The sequence below is a fragment of the Sminthopsis crassicaudata genome, chromosome 6, assembly GCF_048593235.1.
Source record: "Sminthopsis crassicaudata isolate SCR6 chromosome 6, ASM4859323v1, whole genome shotgun sequence".
Lineage (NCBI taxonomy): Eukaryota > Metazoa > Chordata > Mammalia > Dasyuromorphia > Dasyuridae > Sminthopsis > Sminthopsis crassicaudata.
Window position 1 is genome coordinate 252,301,727 of NC_133622.1, and position 19,777 is coordinate 252,321,503.

Below are 19,777 nucleotides of genomic sequence, written 5' to 3' on the forward strand. Positions count from 1 at the left end.
AAGTCTTTCGAAGTTGATTACCTTCGTACCATTGTTGTTACCGTGTAACCCTTCTCTTTGTCAGTTCATTTAAGTCTTCCCGTGTTTTTCTGAACCCATCCCTCTCATTGTTTTCTTTTAAAAATGTTTTTAAACCTTTAATTTCTTTATGTCTAGGTTTTACATGTACATTCATTTTCAACATATTTCCAGATAAGTTGTGTTGTGAAAGAAAAATCAGAACAAACAGAAAGGAAACTAAACCAGGTGATCCCCTTCAGTTTCCACAATTCCCTCCCTGGATGCGGATGCCATTTTCCATTCCAAGTCTATTAGCCCTCCCTAGTGGCAGTATTGCCAAGCCAAGAAAATAGGTAGAGTTTTATAGAGTTCCAAATCGCTTTGCAAAATAATGGATGCCCTTCGCAAGAGCAGGAAGCATTTAGCATTTTTAAAAATATGGCATTTGTCATTTTCCTTTTTTTTTTTTTTTTTTTTTTTGCCAACTTAGTGAAACTGATGAGCATGAGGTTGTGCCTCGGAGCTGTTTTGATTTATAATTTGTATTTCTCTAGTGATTTGGAGCATTATTTTAAGTGGCTATTGATAATATGGATTTATCCAAATGGATTTATTCAAATTTATCCAAATATCCAAGAACACAAAGCATTTAGCATTTTTAAAAATATGGCATTTGGAATCCAGCCATTCTGGAGAGCAATCTGGAATTATGCCCAAAAAGTTATCAAACTGTGCATACCCTTTGACCCAGCAGCGCTACTACTGGGATTATATCCCAAAGAAATACTAAAGAGCAGAAAGAAACATATATGTGCCAAAATGTTTGTGGCAGCTCTTTTTGTTGTAGCTAGAAACTGGAAGATGAATGGATGTCCATCAGTTGGAGAATGGTTGGGTAAATTGTGGTATATGAAGGTTATGGAATATTATTGCTCGGTAAGAAATGACCAGCAGGAGGAATACAGAGAGGCCTGGAGAGACTTAAATCAACTGATGCTGAGTGAAATGAGCAGAACCAGAAGATCACTGTACACTTCAACAACAATACTGTATGGGGATGTATTCTGATGGAAGTGGAAATCTTCAACATAAAGAAGATCCAACTCACTTCCAGTTGATCAATGATGGACAGAGGTAGCTACACCCAGAGAAGAAACACTGGGAGGGGAATGTAAATTGTTAGCACTAATATCTGTCTGCCCAGGTTACATGTACCTTCGGATTCTAATGTTTATTGTGCAACAAGAAAATGATATTCACACACATGTATTGTACCTAGACTATATTGTAACACATGTAAAATGTATGGGATTGCCTGTCGTCGGGGGGAGGGAATAGAGGGAGGGGGGGTAATTTGGAAAAATGAATACAAGGGATAATATTATAAAATATATATATATATAATAAAAAAAATTATAAATAAAAAAATAAAAATAAAATATAAAATATAAAAAAAAATATGGCATTTGTCATTTTCCTTTTTTTTTTTTTTTGCCAACTTAGTGAAACTGATGAGTATGAGGTTGTGCCTCGGAGCTGTTTTGATTTATAATTTACATTTCTCTAGAGATTGATTTTGTGAGGGATGTAGAAGACCCTTACCCAAAATGATTACTCAGAGCTTACTCAGTAGAAGGCAGAAAAGTTGTTTATTAACACCTCTGGAGGATCAGCCGTCCCATCCTGGTAGGAGGGCTAAGTAAAGATACCCAGCTTTTATACCAGGCACTGCGAAGGGGAGGGGGAGGCATCTCATTGGTTGTTGCTCTTCGGAGAGATTGGAATGGAAGGTTTCTGTTTCCCCAAAATCTCCTGATTTCTAGGAAACAGAAAATCAGGCCTTCAGGCTTAATCAAGCAGATAGTGGTCCAGCTAGTAGACTAAATATGGGTAAATGTCAAATACAGATAAATGTCATCAGCTCAGGTTAAGTAAATATGGCTATAGCTGGCCAAGGCTCAAGTAAATATGGGTCTGCACATATTATACAGGTCATAGGGGAAACACAGAAATAATGAACATAAAATACAGAAAAAGAATTCACATATTCTTGTAAGTTCTTCACCTTATCTTGCTCTATTCCCCACAATTTGGAGCATTATTTTGTTGATAACTTGGGTTTTTTTCTGAAACCTGTTTATGGCCTTTATTGTTGTTGAGCCCTGTCTGACTCTGTGACCCCATTTGGGGTTTTCTTGGCAAAAGTACTACACAGGGGTTGGGGGATGGGCCTTCCTCCCCTCTTTTCTCATTGAAAGGGTGACTAGTAATGCTGCAGTAATGAGCCCCCACTAGCGAATTTCCTTACACAGAGGGAAACAAAGGCCGACAGATGGGAGTGTGGGGAATACACATGGCCAAGGCACCCCAGTGACCCTGCGGAACTGGCATTTCAGCGAAAGCGGTGGTGCCCGGGGGAGTGCTAGTCCTGGCCCTCAGCACGGGCAGCCACAGCCTCCGGTTCTCCAGCTGCAGCTGGCTGAGTGATTCTAGGCTCTTTCAGACCCGGGAGAGACCCTTATCCGGAGCCTGGCAGAACCTCAGGGCTTCCCCTCGGGCTGTGGGGAAAGTGAGAGCGAGAGATGTGATGGATTGATCATCTGCAACCTTCCCCCAGGGCGATCCATCTTTCCTCATTCATTCCGAGTATTTATTAAGCACCTACTGCATGGCAGGCACCGTGCTGAGTTCCAGGTGCAGGGCAAAACAAAGCAGCCCCTCCCCTAATGGAGAACAACTTATAATAAGCAATTGAAGGACTCGAGAACTCTGATCACTGCCTTTCCCAGGGCCCAGGCTACATCTTTCCGCATCTCGGAGTCTCAGTTTCTGAATCTGTACAATGGGCACGAGAGGGCGGCTCCGGCACTTGGAAGAGTAGAAAAAAAGCTTCGGGGGTGGGGGAAGAGGAGAGCGGAAGCAACCCGCCTTCTAGGGGCGGGGTTTCCCGAAGAACACCTCTAAGCTAGAGGAGCGTCAGTAAAATGAGATCACGTGATGACGGCGCGCAATGGAGGCCCGACTGTTTTCTCACGTGATACACAGAATGGGGGGGGGACTACTGTCACGTGGTGCTGAGCACAGCGAAGATAGGTCGGCTTCTGGTCCACGTGACGGAGGAGCCCGCTTCGGCGGCGCACGGTCCAATGAGAGGGCGAGGCGGGTCGGGGCCGGCAAAAAGGCCCAGCGCGCGGGAAAGGAGCCGGCTCTCGGTGCTGAGGCCGGGCCGACCCAGGGCAGGGGAGGCGGGTGACATGAAGTGCCTCGTGACTGGGGGAAATGTGCGGGGTGAGTGCTGGGAGAGGGCCGGGGGCGGGATCGGAGGGCACGGCCTCTGCCCTCTGACCCCGCGCCTCCCCCGCAGTGCTGGGCAAGGCCGCTCATTCGCTGTCGCGCATCGGAGACGAGCTCTACCTGGAACCGCTGGAGGACGGGGTGAGGGGGTGCGCCGGCGGGCGCGGAGGGAGGGGCCGGGGCCGGGAAGCTCCGATCGCTGACCCCTGACTCCCGCCCGCAGCTCTCCCTGCGCACGGTGAACGCGTCGCGCTCGGCCTTCGCGTGCTTCCTCTTCGCGCCGCTCTTCTTCCAGCACTACCAGGCGGCCCGGCCCCCGCAGGTGCAGCCTCCGCGCTGCAAGGTGCTCATGAAGGTGAGGGCGCGGGCGGGCGGGGGACGCGGGGCGGGGCGGGGCCCCCGCCGACGCGCTGACGGCCGCGCCGTGTCCCCTGTCAGTCCTTCCTGGCCGTGTTCCGCTCGCTGGCGGCGCTGGAGAAGACGGTGGAGCGCTGCTGCATCTCCCTGAGCCCCGAGACCAACCGCCTGGTGGTCCAGCTGCACTGCAAACACGGTGCGGGGGCGGGGCCAGGGCGTGGGAGGGGCCAGCTTGCCTGGGCAGGTGAGGGGCGGGGCCTAAACTTCTTCCCCCTGCACCCCCAGGTGTGACCAAGACCTACAACCTGTCCTTCCAGGAGTGCGAGTCCCTGCAGGCCATCTTTGACCCCGCGCAGTGCCCCCACCTGCTACGCGCCCAGGCCCGGTGAGCGCGCGCGTGCACACACACACAAACCCCCCCTCCCTTTCTCCCCTGCCAGGTGAGGGGTGCTGGGGGCTTGGGCTGCTCGGAAGGACCAGTCAGCGACTCCCCTCTTTTGGAACCGGCCGGGGCCAGGGCTGGGGGAGGGGGTCCTGATTGAGCGCCCCGGCCCTGTGCTCTGGACAGTGTGCTGGTGGAGGCCGTGTCGCCCTTCTCCCCCGCGCTGTCGGAGGTGACGCTGGGCGTGATCCGGGGGCGCCGAGTGGTCTTCAGGAGCTACCTGGAGGAGGACACAGGTGAGCTCGGGGGGCCCAGGGCCGGGGGAGGCGGCCCTGCCCTTGGGGGAGGGCTGGGGTGTGGGGGGGACAAGGACAGAGGCCGGGCTTCTTCCTCCGAGATGCTGCCAGGGCGATGATGACCGAGATGAGTCTCAGTGAGGACGAGTTCCAGCAGCTGCAGGCCCGGGAGGGCGCCTCCATCACCTTCTGCCTCAAGGAGTTCCGGGTGAGGCTCCGCCCCCCACCCCCCTCTGAGCACCCCCTCACTGAGCCAGACCTCTGCTGACGTCTGCGTCTGGTCTTCCAGGGTCTCCTGAGTTTCGCAGAATCTGCCAACCTTGCCCTCAACATCCACTTTGATGTTCCCGGCAGGTAGGGTGGCCTCCCAGCAGGGGGAGGGGAAGTGGGGGACCCTCAGAGGTTGGCGTGAGGGGGAGTTGCTGGCCGCGTTGCCACCCTTCTCCTGTTTCTGGTCCCCTCCCCCCAGGCCGGCCATCTTCACCATTGAGGACTCGCTAATGGACGGCCATTTTGTCCTGGCCACCCTGGCAGAGCCACAGGCCGTGCAGGAGCCTCGGCAGCCGGAGCAGGGGCCCCCCAGGTGAGGCCGCTGTCTTGGACACCCCCCCTCTGGCTCCTGAGCACGCCTTCTCCTCTGGGTGGCCTTGTGGTCCAGCTCTTCTCCCCTCCCCCCACTGACCTCAGCTTCAGTCCAAACTGCCTTGTTCTACCCCCCCCTTTCCCACCCCTTCCTCCTGACCTCAGTCCCAGCCTAGTGACCCCCTGGTGGGAGGGGCACCCTGTCTGGCCAGACACCCCCAGCTCTGGGCCTTCCTCCCCCAGCTCTACACATCAGGATGACTTTGCCAATGACGACATTGACTCATATATGATTGCCATGGAAACAACTGTGTGTGAAGGAGTAGCTGCGGCCCCCCGAACTCCTTCACCTGTGTCAGAGGAAGAGGAGGCGGAGCCCAATGTGGTACCTGGGACCCCTCCTCTAAAAAAGGTGAACCAGTGATTCCCTGCTCTGCTCCCCAGGGGGTGGGGGCTTCCCTGGGCTCCGGTGCAGAGCCCGGATTCATTGCGGCTTGTCTCTCTGGTTCTAGTTCCGCTCCCTCTTCTTTGGCTCAGTATTGGCCCCGATGGAGCCCCCCTCCGAACCCAACCCGGTGCTAGCCGAGGACAGCGAAGGGGAGGGCTGAGCTTGGTTTTTGGGGTCCCTACAGCTGCGCCACCTCAGGAGGAAGCTTCGATGCCTGCCCGGCTTGTGCCGGGAAAGGCCCGGCCGCTGTTTGGAAGGAGCGGCGCTCTCGGCGGAGATGCCCCCTTGGCAGGCAGGGGGTGGGCGGCCGCCGCTGCCATCCCAAGCAGCACCTGGTCCCTCAATAAAGCCTCCCTAACCCAAAGCACGCGTGGTTCCTGTACAAAAGGCAGGCCGGGAAGCCAGAGAGAATCCAGCTTTGACGTTTATTCCAAAAAGACCAGAGGAGGGCACAGAGCCTGGCGGCCCCCGACAGGGCAGCTGAGCCCGGCAGGACTCAAGCCGGCCTTCCCGCCCCCTCCCCACTGCCCCTCCCAGGACCCAGCTCAGAGGGTGGGGCCAGAGGGGGTCAGACTCTATTTGACTTTGTTTTTTATAAAAGAAAATGACCCCGAGGGTTGGTGCTCCCTGCCACTAACGGCCCCCCGGGCCTTGGAGACCCTGAGAGGAGCCAGGATTCTGGACAGTCAGTCTTCCCTGGGGGGCCTGGGGCAGCTACTTCTTGGCCTTGGCAGAGTTACGGGGTGGGGTGATGGGGCGGCCACCAGGATTCAAGCCGCTGAACTGCCCGTATTTGCCTTTGTTCTTGTCGGCCGGCTTAAGAATCTGCAGGGGGGGACAGGCAGGTCAGAAGGGCCCCTTCCGTGGGTGGCCTGGTCCCCCTCCCTCCCAGACCCGGGCTCACCCACCTGGAAAGAGCACATGAGGGTTTCGTCCACACTCATCATGGCGCCCGCATTGTCAAACTCGCCACAGTAATTGGGGGCGGAGAAGAGGGTGACCAGCTGCCGCTTGGCAAAGAACTCGTAGCCGTCTTCTACCACCTGGGCCAGAGTGAAGCGGGTCAGTGGTGGCCTGTGGGCACTGCCAGCCCATGCCCCCCCAGTCCCCAAACTGCCCCCCCAACCTGGTGTGCCCGGCAGATGAGGTCCAGGTCGTGCTTGTGAAGGAACTTGGCCACCACCTCGGCCCCGAAGGTGAAGGAGACGCCGCGGTCGTTCTCCCCCCAGCCCTGCACATCCTTGTCGGGATCTGACCACAGGAGGTCACACAGCAGCCCTTGGTCTGGCACGTCTGTGGGCCTCATGATGCGCCGGATCTGCTCCATGGACTGCAGGTCTGGGGACAGTCCTGGGGTGGAGGGAGCACAGCTCCCCTGAGTGCCCGGCCCCTGGTCCATGACCCCAACCCCTGACCCCTGGCCCCCTCTCACCTCCGTGACAGCAGAAAATCTTCTCGTCCACAATGGCAGCGATGGGCAGGCAGTTGAAGCAGTCCGTGAAGGTTTTCCACAGCTTTATGTTGTAGCGTCTCTTACCTGTGGGGGCAGTGGAGGGGGAGATGTGGGGGCGGGTCCAGGATCTCCTCAATCAGTTGGATCTCCCCCAGGGGCCCAGAGGCAGGGGGCCAGCGCCCACCGACTCCTGAGAGGCCGCCCCGACCCCGCTCACACTCATCGTAGAAGCCATAGATGCGGTTGATGCTGGCGCACTCGTGGTTGCCGCGGAGGAGGAAGAAGTTCTCGGGGTACTTGATTTTGTAGGCCAGCAGCAGGCAGATGGTCTCCAGGGACTGCTTGCCCCGGTCCACGTAGTCCCCCAGGAAGAGGTAGTTGCTCTCAGGGGGGAAGCCCCCATACTCGAACAATCTGAGCAGGTCATAGTACTGGCCGTGGATGTCACCTGCACAGGACGCGAGGCCCATGAGGGGGGGCCCCCAGCCCAGGCTGGCCACCGGTGTCAGGGCCCATGACCTGGCACCTGCTGCCCACACTCAGGCCCGCCCCAAGCAGCAGGACCCACAATGCAACAAGGGACCAGGCCCAAGGGGCCTGAGATCCAGTCAGGAAAGTGACTCCCCAGGGCTCCCAAGGTGGGACAAGGGTCTCTGTGGCCAATCGGGCCTGACTGGACCGGGCAGCGGTCCCTGTGGTACGGCCCTCCACCATGGGCCTGGCCCCAGTGTCTCACCACCCATCAGTTTACCCAGCAGTCCTCGGTCCCTTCCAAGGCTCCCAACAAGCACTCAGTGAGCACCAACAGCCGCCTGAAGGGGCAGGACCCGGAGTCCCAGGAGCAGGCTTAACTTCCCCCATTTGTAAGCCAAGGAGTGGCTAGCTGGGCTCAGGGTCCTGGGCAGCGCCCGGCATACACCTCGCAACTAAGTGCAGCTAGGCGCGCAGGTGCAATGCGGGTGGAGAAACGGCTCTTCCTGGGGGCGCCTTATCAATGCAGGCAGAGGGGCGGCCCCGCGGGGAGTCTCACCGCAGATCTTGAGGGGCGCCTCGAGCTCCAGGAGGATGGGCTGGCTCAGGAAGATCTCGCGGGACTTGAGGCACAGGCCGCGGATCTCGTTCTCCGTCAGCTGCACGTTCTTGCCGGGCCGGGAACCCTGCACTGGACACAGGCCTCAGAGAAGGCTCTCCCCCAACCCCTCCCGCGGGCACTTCCGGCGAGGCCCGGCCCGCTTCCGGCCGCCCCCTCCCCCGCCCCCGCCCGGCCTCCGGCCTCCGCCCGGTACCTTCCAGCAGCCGCCCGATGATGGAGTCCAGGTTGAGCTTCTCGCTGTCGGACATGGCGGCGCCGCCCCGAGGGCCCCGGCTGCGTCCCTCCGGCCCGTGCCCCGCCGCTCCCGCCGCCGCCGCCGCCGCCCGCTCACGCCGCCGCCTCCTCCTCCGCCGCCGCGCCCTCCGCCCTCTGCCCGCGGCCTCAGCCCCCGCCCAGGCCCCGCCCCGAGCCGCGCACCACAGCGCCCCCGCCGCCCGGGAGGGGAGCGGCCGCGGCGACGGTGGATCGAGGGGGCGGGACCAGTGAGCGAGAAGACGGCTCCTATAGGGGGAGGAGGAGACGAGGGGTGGGACCGGCGAGCGTGCCGACGGCCCGGATAGGAGGAGGAGAAGGGCGGCCGCGAAACGAGCAGGAAAAGACGCCGGAAGGATAGGGCGGGGCTACAGCCAGAGCCGGAAAAGAATCGGAGGAGAGGGGCTGAACCAGGAAATGAAGAGCGAACTGGAGGGGGCGGGACCAGCTCCGATCTGGGGGCGGGGACCAGGAGGAGGCGGAGAAAAAGAGGGCGAGGAGCCGCGAGGTGGCGCTTTGCTCCCAGCGCAGGACTTGGATCCCATCCCGCCCCTCCGGACGCTTCCCAGCGGCCTGAGTCTCCCACCTCTGCCTCGGGGGCCGCATCTGTGAAATGGGCATGGCTGTGCCCTTTAGAAACTTTGAAACGCCGGGAAGACGCTGATGGCCGTGGGGAGGAGGGGGCGCTGATAGTGATGATGACGATGTGGGGGAGGGGCATTGCTGGATGGGGATGATGATGATGAAGACGAGGATGATAATTTGGAGGAAGGCCAACAGAAAAGGAGGGATTTGATGAAGAGGGAAATGGAGTGGGCGAGGGGGCCTCGAAGGGAGGAAGGCTGAGGCGGCTGGGGCTGGGGGGCTGGAAGGGAGGGAGCCCTCGGGGCTCTGTCAGCCGCACTTCTGAGGAAGCAGCCAGCGGAGGTGCCCCCTCCCCCTCCGCGGCAGAGCCCGGCCCCGCCCCGAGCCAGGAGCCCCAGCTCTCAGCCTGTCCCGGTCCGTCCGGGCGCGGGCCGGGCCGCGAGTGTGCAGGGTTTGAAGGGCACGACTCGGTGCCCTCCCAAGGCCGGGAACCCAGGCCTCGCCGGGCCCCAGTGTGAGGGCGAAGGGAGACGCGGCCTCGGGAGCAGAAGCAGCCCCAGGCCCAGGGGGGGGAGGGGAGGGGGAGGGGAGGCTCGGGCAGGAAGGGGGCCTCACCCCAGGGCTCCCCAGCTCTATCTGATGCTGAGGAGGAAGTGATCCTGGGGAGGAAGTGAGCGCTGAGGTGGGGGCTGAGCGTGTCGGAGGTGAGCGGCTGGCGCTCAGCAGGAGGCCCAGGCTGGGCCCCGGGAGGACGGGGATGAGCGCAGCCGAGGGGCAAGGGCCGTGAGGTGAGGCCCCTGCGCCTTGGGAAGGAGGGGAGGAGGAGCGCGGCAGGAGGAGGAGGACCACCTTGCGGCCCCGGGGCAATGGGGGCCGAGGCCCCCCCAGGCACACCTGGACAGCTGCTTCTTTGCAGGAGGCTGGCGATCCATGGCCGCCGCCCTGGGGGAGGGGCTGGCTCAGGCCCCCGATGCCCAGGACGATTCCAGCTCTCTTGGCTCAGACTCGGAGCTCAATGGTCCAGGGCCCTACCGCCGGGCGGACCGCTACGGCTTCATCGGGGGCGATGCCCAGCTCTCGGAGGCAGGGTGAGCCGGGCGGGGAGGGCCGAGGCCCGGCTCAATCAAAGACCCGGGAAGGGCTGACTGGGGATCGGCGCAGGCGGGACGAGGTTCACCGCTCGAGGCTCCAGGGCTGCATGTAATGCAATAAATGATCCTCCTGAGCCGGGGTTTGCGGAGCTTGGTGGGGATTAGGGCCAGGGGAGAAAGTTTGGGGAGCTGGGAAGGGAGGGGGCTAGAGACTGGAAGTCAGGACTGGGGAGCACTTGGAAGGAACGTTCAGAGGCCATCCGGCTAAGGAGGTTACCAAGGGGGGCTTGGAATACGCCGCAGCCTCCTCAGCTCTAAAAGGGGGCGCAAGCTCCGGCCCCTCCCTTTGTTCCTCTCGGGCAGGGGCACTGAGGCAGTATCAGCCTCCGGGCAGAGGCACAGGGGTCGGAGCTGTGAGGGAGAGGGCCGCGAGGTGGGCTGTGGGCCGGCTCCTGCTTGGGGAGACAAGCGAAGGCCGAGGCACGGCACCCAGGAGCAGGGAACACGGCCCCCTCTCTGGGTCTGGCAAGTCCTAGAACCCGACAAGGCTGCCGCCCGGGAGACTCCGCTGTGGGGTGGGCGGCCCAGCAGGGAGGGGAACCTGGGCCGGATCCCCTCCCCCCGCCAACCGCACTCTAAGCCACATCCTTCCCATCACGGGCCATAACAAGACAGACTCAGGTTACTGCCCCCTCCCCCAATCGCGGGGCAGTGGCCTGCCCGCAGGCAGTGACCACTGGGGGACCTGTCCTGTCTGACCCCCTCAGCCCAGGGCAGCCCCCACTGGAGCTGATCCGGCAACGAGAAATGAAGTGGGTGGAGATGACCTCTCACTGGGAGAAGACCATGTCCAGGCGGCCCAAGAAGGTGAGGCCCCGCTGGGGAGCGAGAGGGAAAAGGCTTTCCAGCACTGTGCGGGCCCTGGCCCAGCCTGTGCCCACGTGGAGCCGCTGTTGCAATGTAAGGGACTTGGGGAGTCCGCGGGAGTCAAGGCCGGGGCACCGCAGTGGGACTCGGGCCCAGACCTCGTCCAGAGGCTGAGACAGGCAGGCCCGGGGATGAGAAAGGTGAAAACGGGAGCTCCCGACCTCGGGGAGACGCCAAGCAGACGGTCCGGACGAGCTCTAGACAGAGAAATGGGCAGAGGGATGGGCAGAGGGAAGGCCCTGCCATGGGGGGTGAGCAAGCCTTCCTGGAGCTTGATTGGGACTGAAGAAGCTGGGGGGCTCAGGAGGTGGAAATGCAGAGAGGCTGAAACCCAGAGATGGGGGGCTCATTAGAACAGTGGGGAGGCAACAAGGGGCGGTGGCCTGGCGCCAACTTGGGCCAAGAGTCCGTGAGTGGCAAGAAGGGGAGGGATGCACGAGAAAAGTCACAGAAAGGCTTGAAAAGTCTCAGCAACTCACTGGGGAAGGGAGGGGAGAGAAGGCTAGGAGAGGAGCCCGGTGCCCAGGACAGAAGGGGGGGCAGGAGGAATCCAGCTGCAGATCCAGCGGGAGCTGGTCATGGGGCTCTGGGGGCATCCAGACCGATGCATCCCCTGAGAAGAGACCGAACCCCTGGGGCCAGGTGAGCTCCCTTAGAAAGAGAGGGGAGGTAAGGTCCAGGCATGGGGACACAGCCAAAATAAGCGACACCCAGAAATAAGTGCAGAGAGAGAGGCTGACAGAGAACGGTGGCGTGGAGGCCAAGGGACCGGAGGAGCGAGGGGTGGGGAGGCCTGAGTCGTTCTGGAGGACAGAAAAGGCCATGGCTTCAGGATGGACTTGGAAGTGTGGTCACACTGGGTTAAAAAACAAGGGAGTGGAGCAATAAAAGGGAGGAAGGAGAGGAGAGAGACAGAGGAGAAGGTTGGGGTTTTTAAGGAGACAAAATGAGAGGGACAGGAAGGAGAGAGAGAAAAGGGGAAGAGGGCGAGAGAGACAGAGAAGAGAGAATGGGGGGGGAGAGGAAGGGGGCGCTCTGGGAAGGGATGGGACCTCGGACACCAGCAGAGGGATGGACCTCAGAGGGACTGCAGGGCGATGTAGAAAGGTATGAGGAGGAGGAGGGAGAGCTCGGGAGGACAGCTGAGGTGCTCCCTTCTGGTGCTCCCCTAGAAGGATCGGGAGGAAAGAGGAGGGCCCTTCCCCAGACTGGAGATCCTTGTCCAGCCTCTGTTTCTAGAGCTTTGTTAAGGCCTTTCCTTACTTTAAAAGCACCGAGTCTGCCTGTGGTGGGTTAGACGGTTCCTGAGCCAGGAGAAACCCCGTCAAAAATGGGGTGGAGACTTGTGGCCCAGAGAATGTTGAGGGACAGCTGCAGAATTGGGCTGTGGGCACAGGCTGGGGGGAGGGGTGTTCATTTTCCCCCGGGCCTTCTGGGGACCGGGATGTAACCCAAAGGAAGCCAGATGTAAACTCCAGAATAGCTCATTTTGAGGGGAGGGGGGAATCTGACCCTGTTCTCTACTGGACGAGCTCAGCTTGTGTCCAGTGCCCAGCTCCCCCCACCCCCACCAGGCTTTGGGCCTGAAGCTACAGCAGGGGGAGGGGATGGAGAGGCTGAAACAGGCCTCCTGGGGAGGGGTGGAGGACGTCTGGCTGAGGATGGCACCCTTGCCTGCAGGTGAAGATCCAGTGCCGAAAAGGGATCCCATCCGCCCTTCGTGCCCGCTGCTGGCCCCTGCTTTGTGGGGCTCGATGCCGACAGGCCCAAAACCCCAACACCTACCAGGTGAGGGTCCAGGGGCCCTGCTCCCCTTGCTCTCCCCCTTCTTGTGGTTCCCACTCAGCACCCCCCAACTCAGTTAACAAGGCCATGGGGGAAGGAGGGAAGCTAGGATATGGGGGGGGGCGACCTGCTTTTCCTGAAAGTAACCCTTCCCTAAGCCCACCCACCCTCCTCCTCCAACCTCCCAGGAGAAGTCGAGCCCCAAATGGGAGGCAGGAACCTCTTCGAGGATTCCTAAGGGGCAGGAGAGGGCAGCTCCAGACTGTCCGTGACCAGCCTTCTGCCCTAGCCCTGGCTCAGCTCTTCCTTCCATGTGCTGTCTCTCCTTAACCCCAGGAACTGGTCTCAGCCCCGGGAGACCCTCAGTGGCTGGAGACCATTGGGAGAGACCTGCATCGCCAGTTCCCCCTCCATGAAATGTTCCTGTCTCCCCAAGGTCATGGGTAAGAGGAAGGATCCTCTGCTCTTTCAGGGCTGTGCAGGGGAGGGAGGGTGGCACGGGGCTGTCTCCCTAGGGATGAGGCCTGGGACTAGGAGGTGCCAGTCCAGCTGGGAGGGCTCCCGGGGCCAGTCATTCTACTCTCATTTAATGGATGGAGAAAACAGGACCTTGAGTAGGGCAGGGCTGCCCATGCTCACAGAGCAAGACTATACCTTGTTTAAGGCTTGCCCGGGCCTGCCAGCTGCCTCCCTTTTGGCCACAGAGTCAGGGCGGGTGGTCCTTTTAGGCTGCCCTTGGAATCTGAGAGAAAGGGCGGTGGCTGTGGGGGTCACTGGGTCCCTAATAGAGTTTCCTGACACAGGCAGCAAGGACTCCTGAACGTGCTTAAGGCCTACACTCTCTATCGGCCTGAACAGGGCTATTGCCAGGCCCAGGGGCCAGTGGCTGCTGTGTTACTCATGCAGATGCCCCCTGAGGTGAGCCTCCGACCCAGGGAGCCTCCCTCCTCCTCGTCCCTAATGAGTCCCCCAGGGTCAGGTCATCATTTACTTTCCCTACTAAATGAACCCTTCCCCCTCAAGTCTAATCAGCCCCATCCACAGTGAGTCTTTCAGTTCTGATGAGCCACCCCCCCAAGCTAATCATCCACCCCCCCCCACCCCGGGCCCAGGGAGTTCACTTCTGCCCACACACCAGTAAAGGAAGCCCTCCTCCAGAAATGCAAGATCCAGTTTCCCCTGTTCCTCCTTTTCCTCCCTAACCTCCCGCCCCACAGGAGGCTTTCTGGTGTCTGGTGCAGATCTGTGAGTTCTACCTGCCAGGCTACTACGGACCCCACATGGTGAGTGACCCCATCCCCAGGGGGCCCTCTGGGTACCTTGGGGGGGTTAGTGATCCTGCACGAAAACAGGCCTGAGGACAAGCCTCTGAGGAAGGCCGAGGGGCCGGCCTGGGGGGAGGGGAGGATGTGGGTATTGGGGGGTGACGGCTCTGGACTGGGCTCATCGGCCCTGGCCGGGCTGTCCCAAGGAGGCCATACGGCTGGACGCCGAGGTGTTCTCAGCCCTGCTGAGCAAGCTGTGTCCCCGGATCCACAAGCACCTCCAGCAGCAGGGCGTGGGGCCCCTCCTCTACCTGCCAGAGTGGTTCCTCTGCCTCTTTGCCCGCTCCCTGCCCTTTGCCACTGTTCTGCGCATCTGGGACGCCTTCTTCAGCGAAGGTGAGTGGACCTGAAGGGGCACCTTTCTCAGGGGCTCTCCCAGTAACGTGGCGCCTTTCTCAGGGGCTCTCCCAATAATGTGGCACCTCTCTCGGGGACTCTCCCAGTAACGTGGCGCCTCTCTCGGGGACTCTCCCAGTAACGTGGCACCTTTCTCGGGGGCTCTCCCAGTAACGTGGCGCCTTTCTCGGGGGCTCTCTCAGTAATGTGGCGCCTCTCTCGGGGACTCTCCCAGTAACGTGGCGCCTCTCTCGGGGGCTTTCCCAGTAACGTGGCGCCTCTCTCAGGGGCTCTCCCAGTAACGTGGCGCCTCTCTCGGGGACTCTCCCAGTAACGTGGCGCCTTTCAGGGGCTCTCCCAATAATGTGGCACCTCTCTCAGGGGTTCTCCCAGTAACGTGGCGCCTCTCTCGGGGGCTCTCCCAGTAACGTGGCGCCTCTCTCGGGGGCTCTCCCAGTAACGTGGCGCCTCTCTCGGGGGCTCTCCCAGTAACGTGGCGCCTTTCTCAGGGGCTCTCCCAATAATGTGGCACCTCTCTCGGGGACTCTCCCAGTAACGTGGCGCCTCTCTTGGGGGCTCTCCCAGTAACGTGGCGCCTTTCTCAGGGGCTCTCTCAGTCATGTGGCGCCTCTCTCTGGGGCTCTCCCAGTAAGGGGCTCCAGGGCTGGAGAGCTCACTCCTCCAGGGGGGCGGTCCGTTCCACCTGAGCTCGGGAACAGCCAAGGATCCTGATGGACCTCAGTCTGTCCCCCCACCCTCCACCCTGGGGTCCCATTTCTGCCTCGGGCACTGAGCAGAACAAGGCTGATCCCTCTTCCAGATGGGGACAGCCAGCTCCAGGCCCCCAGCCCTGGTGCCCAGGGTCTTCCAGCATGGACATTGCCTCTTAACGTGTGGCTGGGCTCGGTTCTGGGATGGTCTGATTTGGCAGGTACAGGGGGGCCAGCAGCTCTGCCCCCTGCCCTGTTCTAGCCTTCCCACGTGCCGGCCCAGTGGCTGAGACTTGCACGAGACCCAGGGAAGGCAGGGGCTTGCAAGGGCCTTCCCAGCTCTAGAGTTCAGGACCCAAGGCCTGCACCGGGCAGGCAGTGTTCTGGGCAGTTATCGAACAAGAAAACTTGATTAAGGTCCTGACTGACAAGTTAAAATACAAAGCAATGACTGGAACAGCATCTCTTCAGCGCTCCCCATGTGCAAGCGCTGTGCTGGGCCCTGAGGTGGGAAGGAACAGCCTTGAGGAGCTGGGGGGAAGCACGTAAAATATTGATGCATAAAATGACCATATTATTGCTGGCCCATGAGCTCCCAGCACGAGGCTCGGTACACAGTAGGTACTTAATATTTATTGACTAACTGATGAAAAGGAGCTGCAATGGGGAGTGAGTGGGGGAGGCTGCTTGGAGGCCCAAAGTGGGGAAAGGAGCCTTGGTCGGGTTTGAGTCTGAAGGACTCGGCGTCCTGGCTCCCGGGCACTTCCATCAGCCCCACGTGTCATGGAGCCCAGACTTCCTGAAGGAAGGGGCTCTCAAGTGAAGGCTGTGGGGTTTGAAGTAGCAGGGGCAGGAGGCCGCAGTGAGCCTGATTTGTGCAGGCGACACAGAGGTGGGCCAGCTGTGGAGTCCCAAGGTAGGTGGGCCAGCCTCCAGGGCGGTCTGGGCCCCAAGGTCTGCCTCAGCCCTCACCGTTTGGTGCATTTATCAGTCACGGGAGAGAAGCACTGATGGCCGGCTCCTCCCTGTGGCTGATGGCACAAAGCTGAAGGAGCTGAGGCGCTGGGGGACCTCCCTGGGCCAGAACAATGTCTGGATCCAACAAGACCAACTTGAGTGGGAAGAAACATAAAGTCTGACATTCAGGTCCAAAGATTAACCTCCCTGCTCCAGGTAGGGGAGGCACATTGGACAGGTTTGTCTGGAAAGGGACTGGGCGGTCTCAGTGGACCACAAGATCATCGTGAGTGTCATTGTATGGTAGCCACAGAAGTGAGAGTGACTTGGGCCGCAGTGGACGGCAGGAATGGGGCAGAGTCCCTTCCCTTGTGTTCCGCCAGGCTGCGGTCAGGACAGCATAATCAGGCTGTCGGGCATCGGAATGTCCGGGAAAGGAGAGCCGGGCGGGCCTGGGGTCCCTGACACATGAGGAAGGGACAGGAAGGAGCGGGGGAAGGGAGGACGGGAGCTGTCCGCAATGTTGGAAATGACAGGGACTTCTCCAAGGCCAGTGGGACGGACTTCTGGGAGGCCTTTGAGGCAGCGCCGGGCGGCTGGTGGTGAAGGGCTCGCTGTCCAAGGGTGGGCTGTGGGGGCTCCGCTGAGGTGCCCTCTCTCTCCAGGGGTGAAGGTCCTGTTCCGGGTGGGGCTGACCATGGTGCGCCTGGCCCTGGGTACGGCTGAGCAGCGCAGGGCCTGCCCAGGGCTGCTGGAGACGCTGGAGACGCTGCGTTCCATCCCGCCGGCCCAGCTGCAGGAGGAACCCTTCATGGCACAGGTGGGTGGTCACTGCAGCCCCCCTCCCCTGACCCGCTAGCCCCCTGGAACCCCCAGCTCACCCAGACCCCCCTGGCCCACTCAGAGCCCCCCCAACTCCTGGACCTCCCAGCCCACCCAGACCCCCCCCAGCCCTCTAGCCCACCCAGAGTCCCCTAGTCTCCTGGACCCCTCTCAGCCCACCCGGACCCCCAGCCCTCAGAGAGCTGCCCCTGCAGGTTCACACAGTGGCTGTGTCAGAGCGAGACCTGCGGCGAGAGAGCCTCCATCAGCTGACCAAGCTTCAGAGTGCCTCCCCAGAGCTGCAGCTGAGGCCCCAGGACCGCCTGCCTGGGGCTCCAGCCATCTTTGAGGCTCAGCAGCTGGCCGCCGCCAAGCCGCCAGGCCGGGAGGTCCCGCGCATCGTGGTGCACCCCCCGGAGGAGCTGCGGCCCCGGAAGAAGCCTCAGACCCGGGGCAAGACCTTTCACGGGATCCTGAGGCGACCCCGGGCTCCCCAGACGGAGGGCCCCTCCAGGAGCCACCGGGCCTCCTCCTCCTTCCTGGACACACGGTTCTGAGAGGCCTCCTGAGAGGCTGGGGTTGGGGCTGCCCCACCTGCCTCCCTTCTCCGGACTCAGTGACCCCCCCCCCCCCCCCGGCAGGAAGACCTGGTTCTTGTCTCCAGGGGCTGTGGGCCTGCACTCCTCCTGCTCTTGGGGAGGACTGCCCCTGCTCCCCTCCTCCCCCAGGCTCTGTCTGCAGCCTGGATTGGCCAGGAGACTGGGCCAGGGGGGCCCAGACCCCAGTTTCGGTCCCTCCAGGTGGGCCCAGAGATTGGTCACAGGCAGGTGGCAATCACCGGCTCCAGCAGGAAAGGGCCTTTGAGCCCAATGAGGGTTCTGCCCCTTGGGGCTCCATTGCCAGCCCGGTCTTGTCTCCTCTGGCCCTTAATCACCCGTGATGTCAGACCAGGCTCTCTTCACTCCAGGCCTCAGTTTCCCCTTCACTGCCAGGACAGACTTGGGCTGGATCAGGCCCATGATGGGCTTGAAGGCTTAAGGCCTCTGGGACATATGTAGGTGCTCAATAAAGGCTGGTTCCATTGGCCCCACTTGGGGCATGGTCCTTCTCGGGCTCCTTTGGAGTGAGTCTCCACGTGGCCGGTGCAGCAAGGTGGGACGGGATTGGGCCCAGTGGCCACCGCCGCTCCCGGTCCCCGCGTCAGCCCTCCCTCTGCCCCAGCCCCTCCGCCGTGGGCTCCCACCATGTCATGGAAACCCTGTGAGTCCTCGCTCCCTGAGTGCCGCCTGGGCCCACTGGGCCTCGTTAGGGTTCCTTGTGCCCTCGCCATTGCCAAGGCAATGGGGCCGGTTCCTTTGAGACCCTGCTCCTCTACCTCCTCTCCACCCCGGGCCGGTTAGGCTGGGGGAAATGCCCCTCACTGGCAAGTGGGGAAACTGAGGCACAGAGTCACGTGTAATCAGTCTGACAGCCAGTCCCGAGGCTCCTGCACAGGGGAGGGGCAGCTGCTGCCCTGGGCCCCTCCCAGCCAGAGCTGGATGGGAGAAGCTGGGCGAGCCAGAGGTCCAGAGCGAAGTTCTTGCTTTTAATCGTTTTCCTCTTTAACACACATTGCTTTATGAATCACAGCAGGAGAGAAAAATCAGAGCAAAAGGGAGCCGCGGGAGAGATTAGGAGAGCAGGGAAGGAGGGGAGCGGGCACCGCCGCCCAGCTCCGCGGCTCCCTCGGGTGCACAGGGCGCTGTGTCTGGGTCTGTTCTGGCCAGGCTGCCCCGGCCTCCGCCCCGCTGGGAGGAGCCCTCCGTCCTTCGCCTGCATTGCTGTTCCTGGGCACACCGGACTCCGGCTCCTGCTGGTTTGGTTCAGAGAGATCAAGTTTCTTTACTTCCCCCCATGCAAACAAGAACCTAAGCTCTCCCCCCTGGACTGGGCTGGGCTGGCAGGCCTGGCTGTGTGCCTGGGAGATAAAGCTGGGCAGGTGGGGAAGGGGGGCCCCCTGCCCTAGAAAGACTCCACTCTCTGGGTTCTGAATGGTAGGAGGGGGTAAGAGCTATAACTAAGCTGCTGTGACCCGGGCTGTGTCCCAGGGTGCCACAATTCTGAGGGGCTCTGACAATACTGACAATACCTTGGGTCCGGAAGCAGCAAAGCTAAATGTGGTGGTTAGCAAAAATAAGAAAAGCAGGAAGCTGCTGGGCTCCGCGTCCCCCCCCCCCATCCATCAGTGGCTGGGAAGCATCCCGGGGTCTCCACTGCCCGCTCCAATGAGCTTGTGTCCCTCTGCCTCAGACATCACAGGTGCCGCTTCAGCTTTCGAGGGGTGACACCCAGTCTAGGCCAAAGGTGGCAAGCTCAGCACGACAGAGCAATGGGCGGCTGGCCGTTTGGGGAGGGGCTGGCCATGGGGAGGGGGCTGCAGGATGGGGCCTTCTGGCTTTGGTCAGAGCGCACCTGAGGTAGTGTGCCTGGTCTGGGGCTGTGTTCTGGCAGGCTGGGGATGGGGTGGGAGGGTGTCCACAACGGGAGGGCTCCATTCTCCTCTGGGAATGGAAAGGGATTATCTCACTCTGCTTGGACCCGGAGACAAGTCCAGGGGGAGGGTCCGAAGGGGCTTGCCCTCTGAGCTGCCCACCAAGGGGCCTGCCTTCCCCTGTTCTCCAAGCAGAGGCCCGAGGCCCAGTTTTGGGCACTCTGACTGGAGGGCTGCAGGGGTCCCTTCTACAGGAGGATTCCATGATCAGCCACTTGCATTCTGGGGGGCCACAGCGGGCAGCCCAAGGGGTGATGGGACATCTCGGGGTCCCACTTTCCAATAATCAGAAGGCGACGTTTGCTTTGGAGCATAGGGACCCTTTCAGTTGCCCCAGCCAGCATGAGTCCCTCCGTCTGTGGGGAGCATCGAGTCTGTCCCTCCATCCTTAGGCGGCACGATGGGGATCCAGGGAAGGGCTTGTTCTCGTAGCCTATAAATGTCAGTGGCCGCATCTGTCCGCCCGCCTGACGTCACCGGCCCTCTCCGGGACTCTGTGTCCCGGCCTCCCGCCGGCCCCTGCCTGATGCTTCACGACAGATGATCGTCGCT

The 19,777-nt window shown here is 60.8% G+C and overlaps 3 protein-coding genes across 4 annotated transcripts; 2 read left to right on the forward strand and 1 right to left on the reverse strand.

Annotated features, from left to right (window-relative positions):
• The first annotated feature begins 3,112 nt into the window (after nt 1-3,112).
• On the forward strand, nt 3,113-5,723 carry RAD9A (RAD9 checkpoint clamp component A). The gene is made up of 11 exons (XM_074275570.1): nt 3,113-3,288; nt 3,365-3,435; nt 3,518-3,649; nt 3,733-3,847; nt 3,937-4,036; nt 4,220-4,329; nt 4,431-4,537; nt 4,619-4,683; nt 4,799-4,912; nt 5,155-5,323; nt 5,424-5,723. The coding sequence occupies exons 1-11, from the start codon at nt 3,147-3,149 to the stop codon at nt 5,517-5,519; spliced, it is 1,221 nt and encodes a 406-aa protein (XP_074131671.1). The 5' UTR covers nt 3,113-3,146; the 3' UTR covers nt 5,520-5,723.
• Nucleotides 5,724-5,765: 42 nt separating this feature from the next.
• PPP1CA (protein phosphatase 1 catalytic subunit alpha) lies at nt 5,766-8,255 on the reverse strand. Its single transcript, XM_074275573.1, has 7 exons — nt 8,099-8,255; nt 7,843-7,974; nt 7,030-7,260; nt 6,792-6,896; nt 6,486-6,709; nt 6,268-6,402; nt 5,766-6,184 (listed from the first exon to the last, which is right to left on the reverse strand). The coding sequence occupies exons 1-7, from the start codon at nt 8,151-8,153 to the stop codon at nt 6,074-6,076; spliced, it is 993 nt and encodes a 330-aa protein (XP_074131674.1). The 5' UTR covers nt 8,154-8,255; the 3' UTR covers nt 5,766-6,073.
• A 1,124-nt stretch (nt 8,256-9,379) lies between these two features.
• Nucleotides 9,380-17,785, forward strand: TBC1D10C (TBC1 domain family member 10C). Of its 2 annotated transcripts, none has more exons than XM_074275572.1 (10): nt 9,380-9,446; nt 9,659-9,830; nt 10,601-10,700; nt 12,441-12,548; nt 12,882-12,988; nt 13,349-13,463; nt 13,763-13,828; nt 14,017-14,206; nt 16,539-16,693; nt 16,911-17,785. In XM_074275572.1, exons 2-10 carry the CDS (start codon nt 9,673-9,675, stop codon nt 17,250-17,252), a joined length of 1,341 nt encoding a protein of 446 aa, XP_074131673.1. In that variant the 5' UTR covers nt 9,380-9,446; nt 9,659-9,672; the 3' UTR covers nt 17,253-17,785. The 2 variants fall into 2 exon arrangements, with proteins under 2 accessions (XP_074131673.1, XP_074131672.1); XM_074275571.1 differs by having other exon boundaries at nt 9,409-9,530.
• Nucleotides 17,786-19,777: the final 1,992 nt, after the last annotated feature.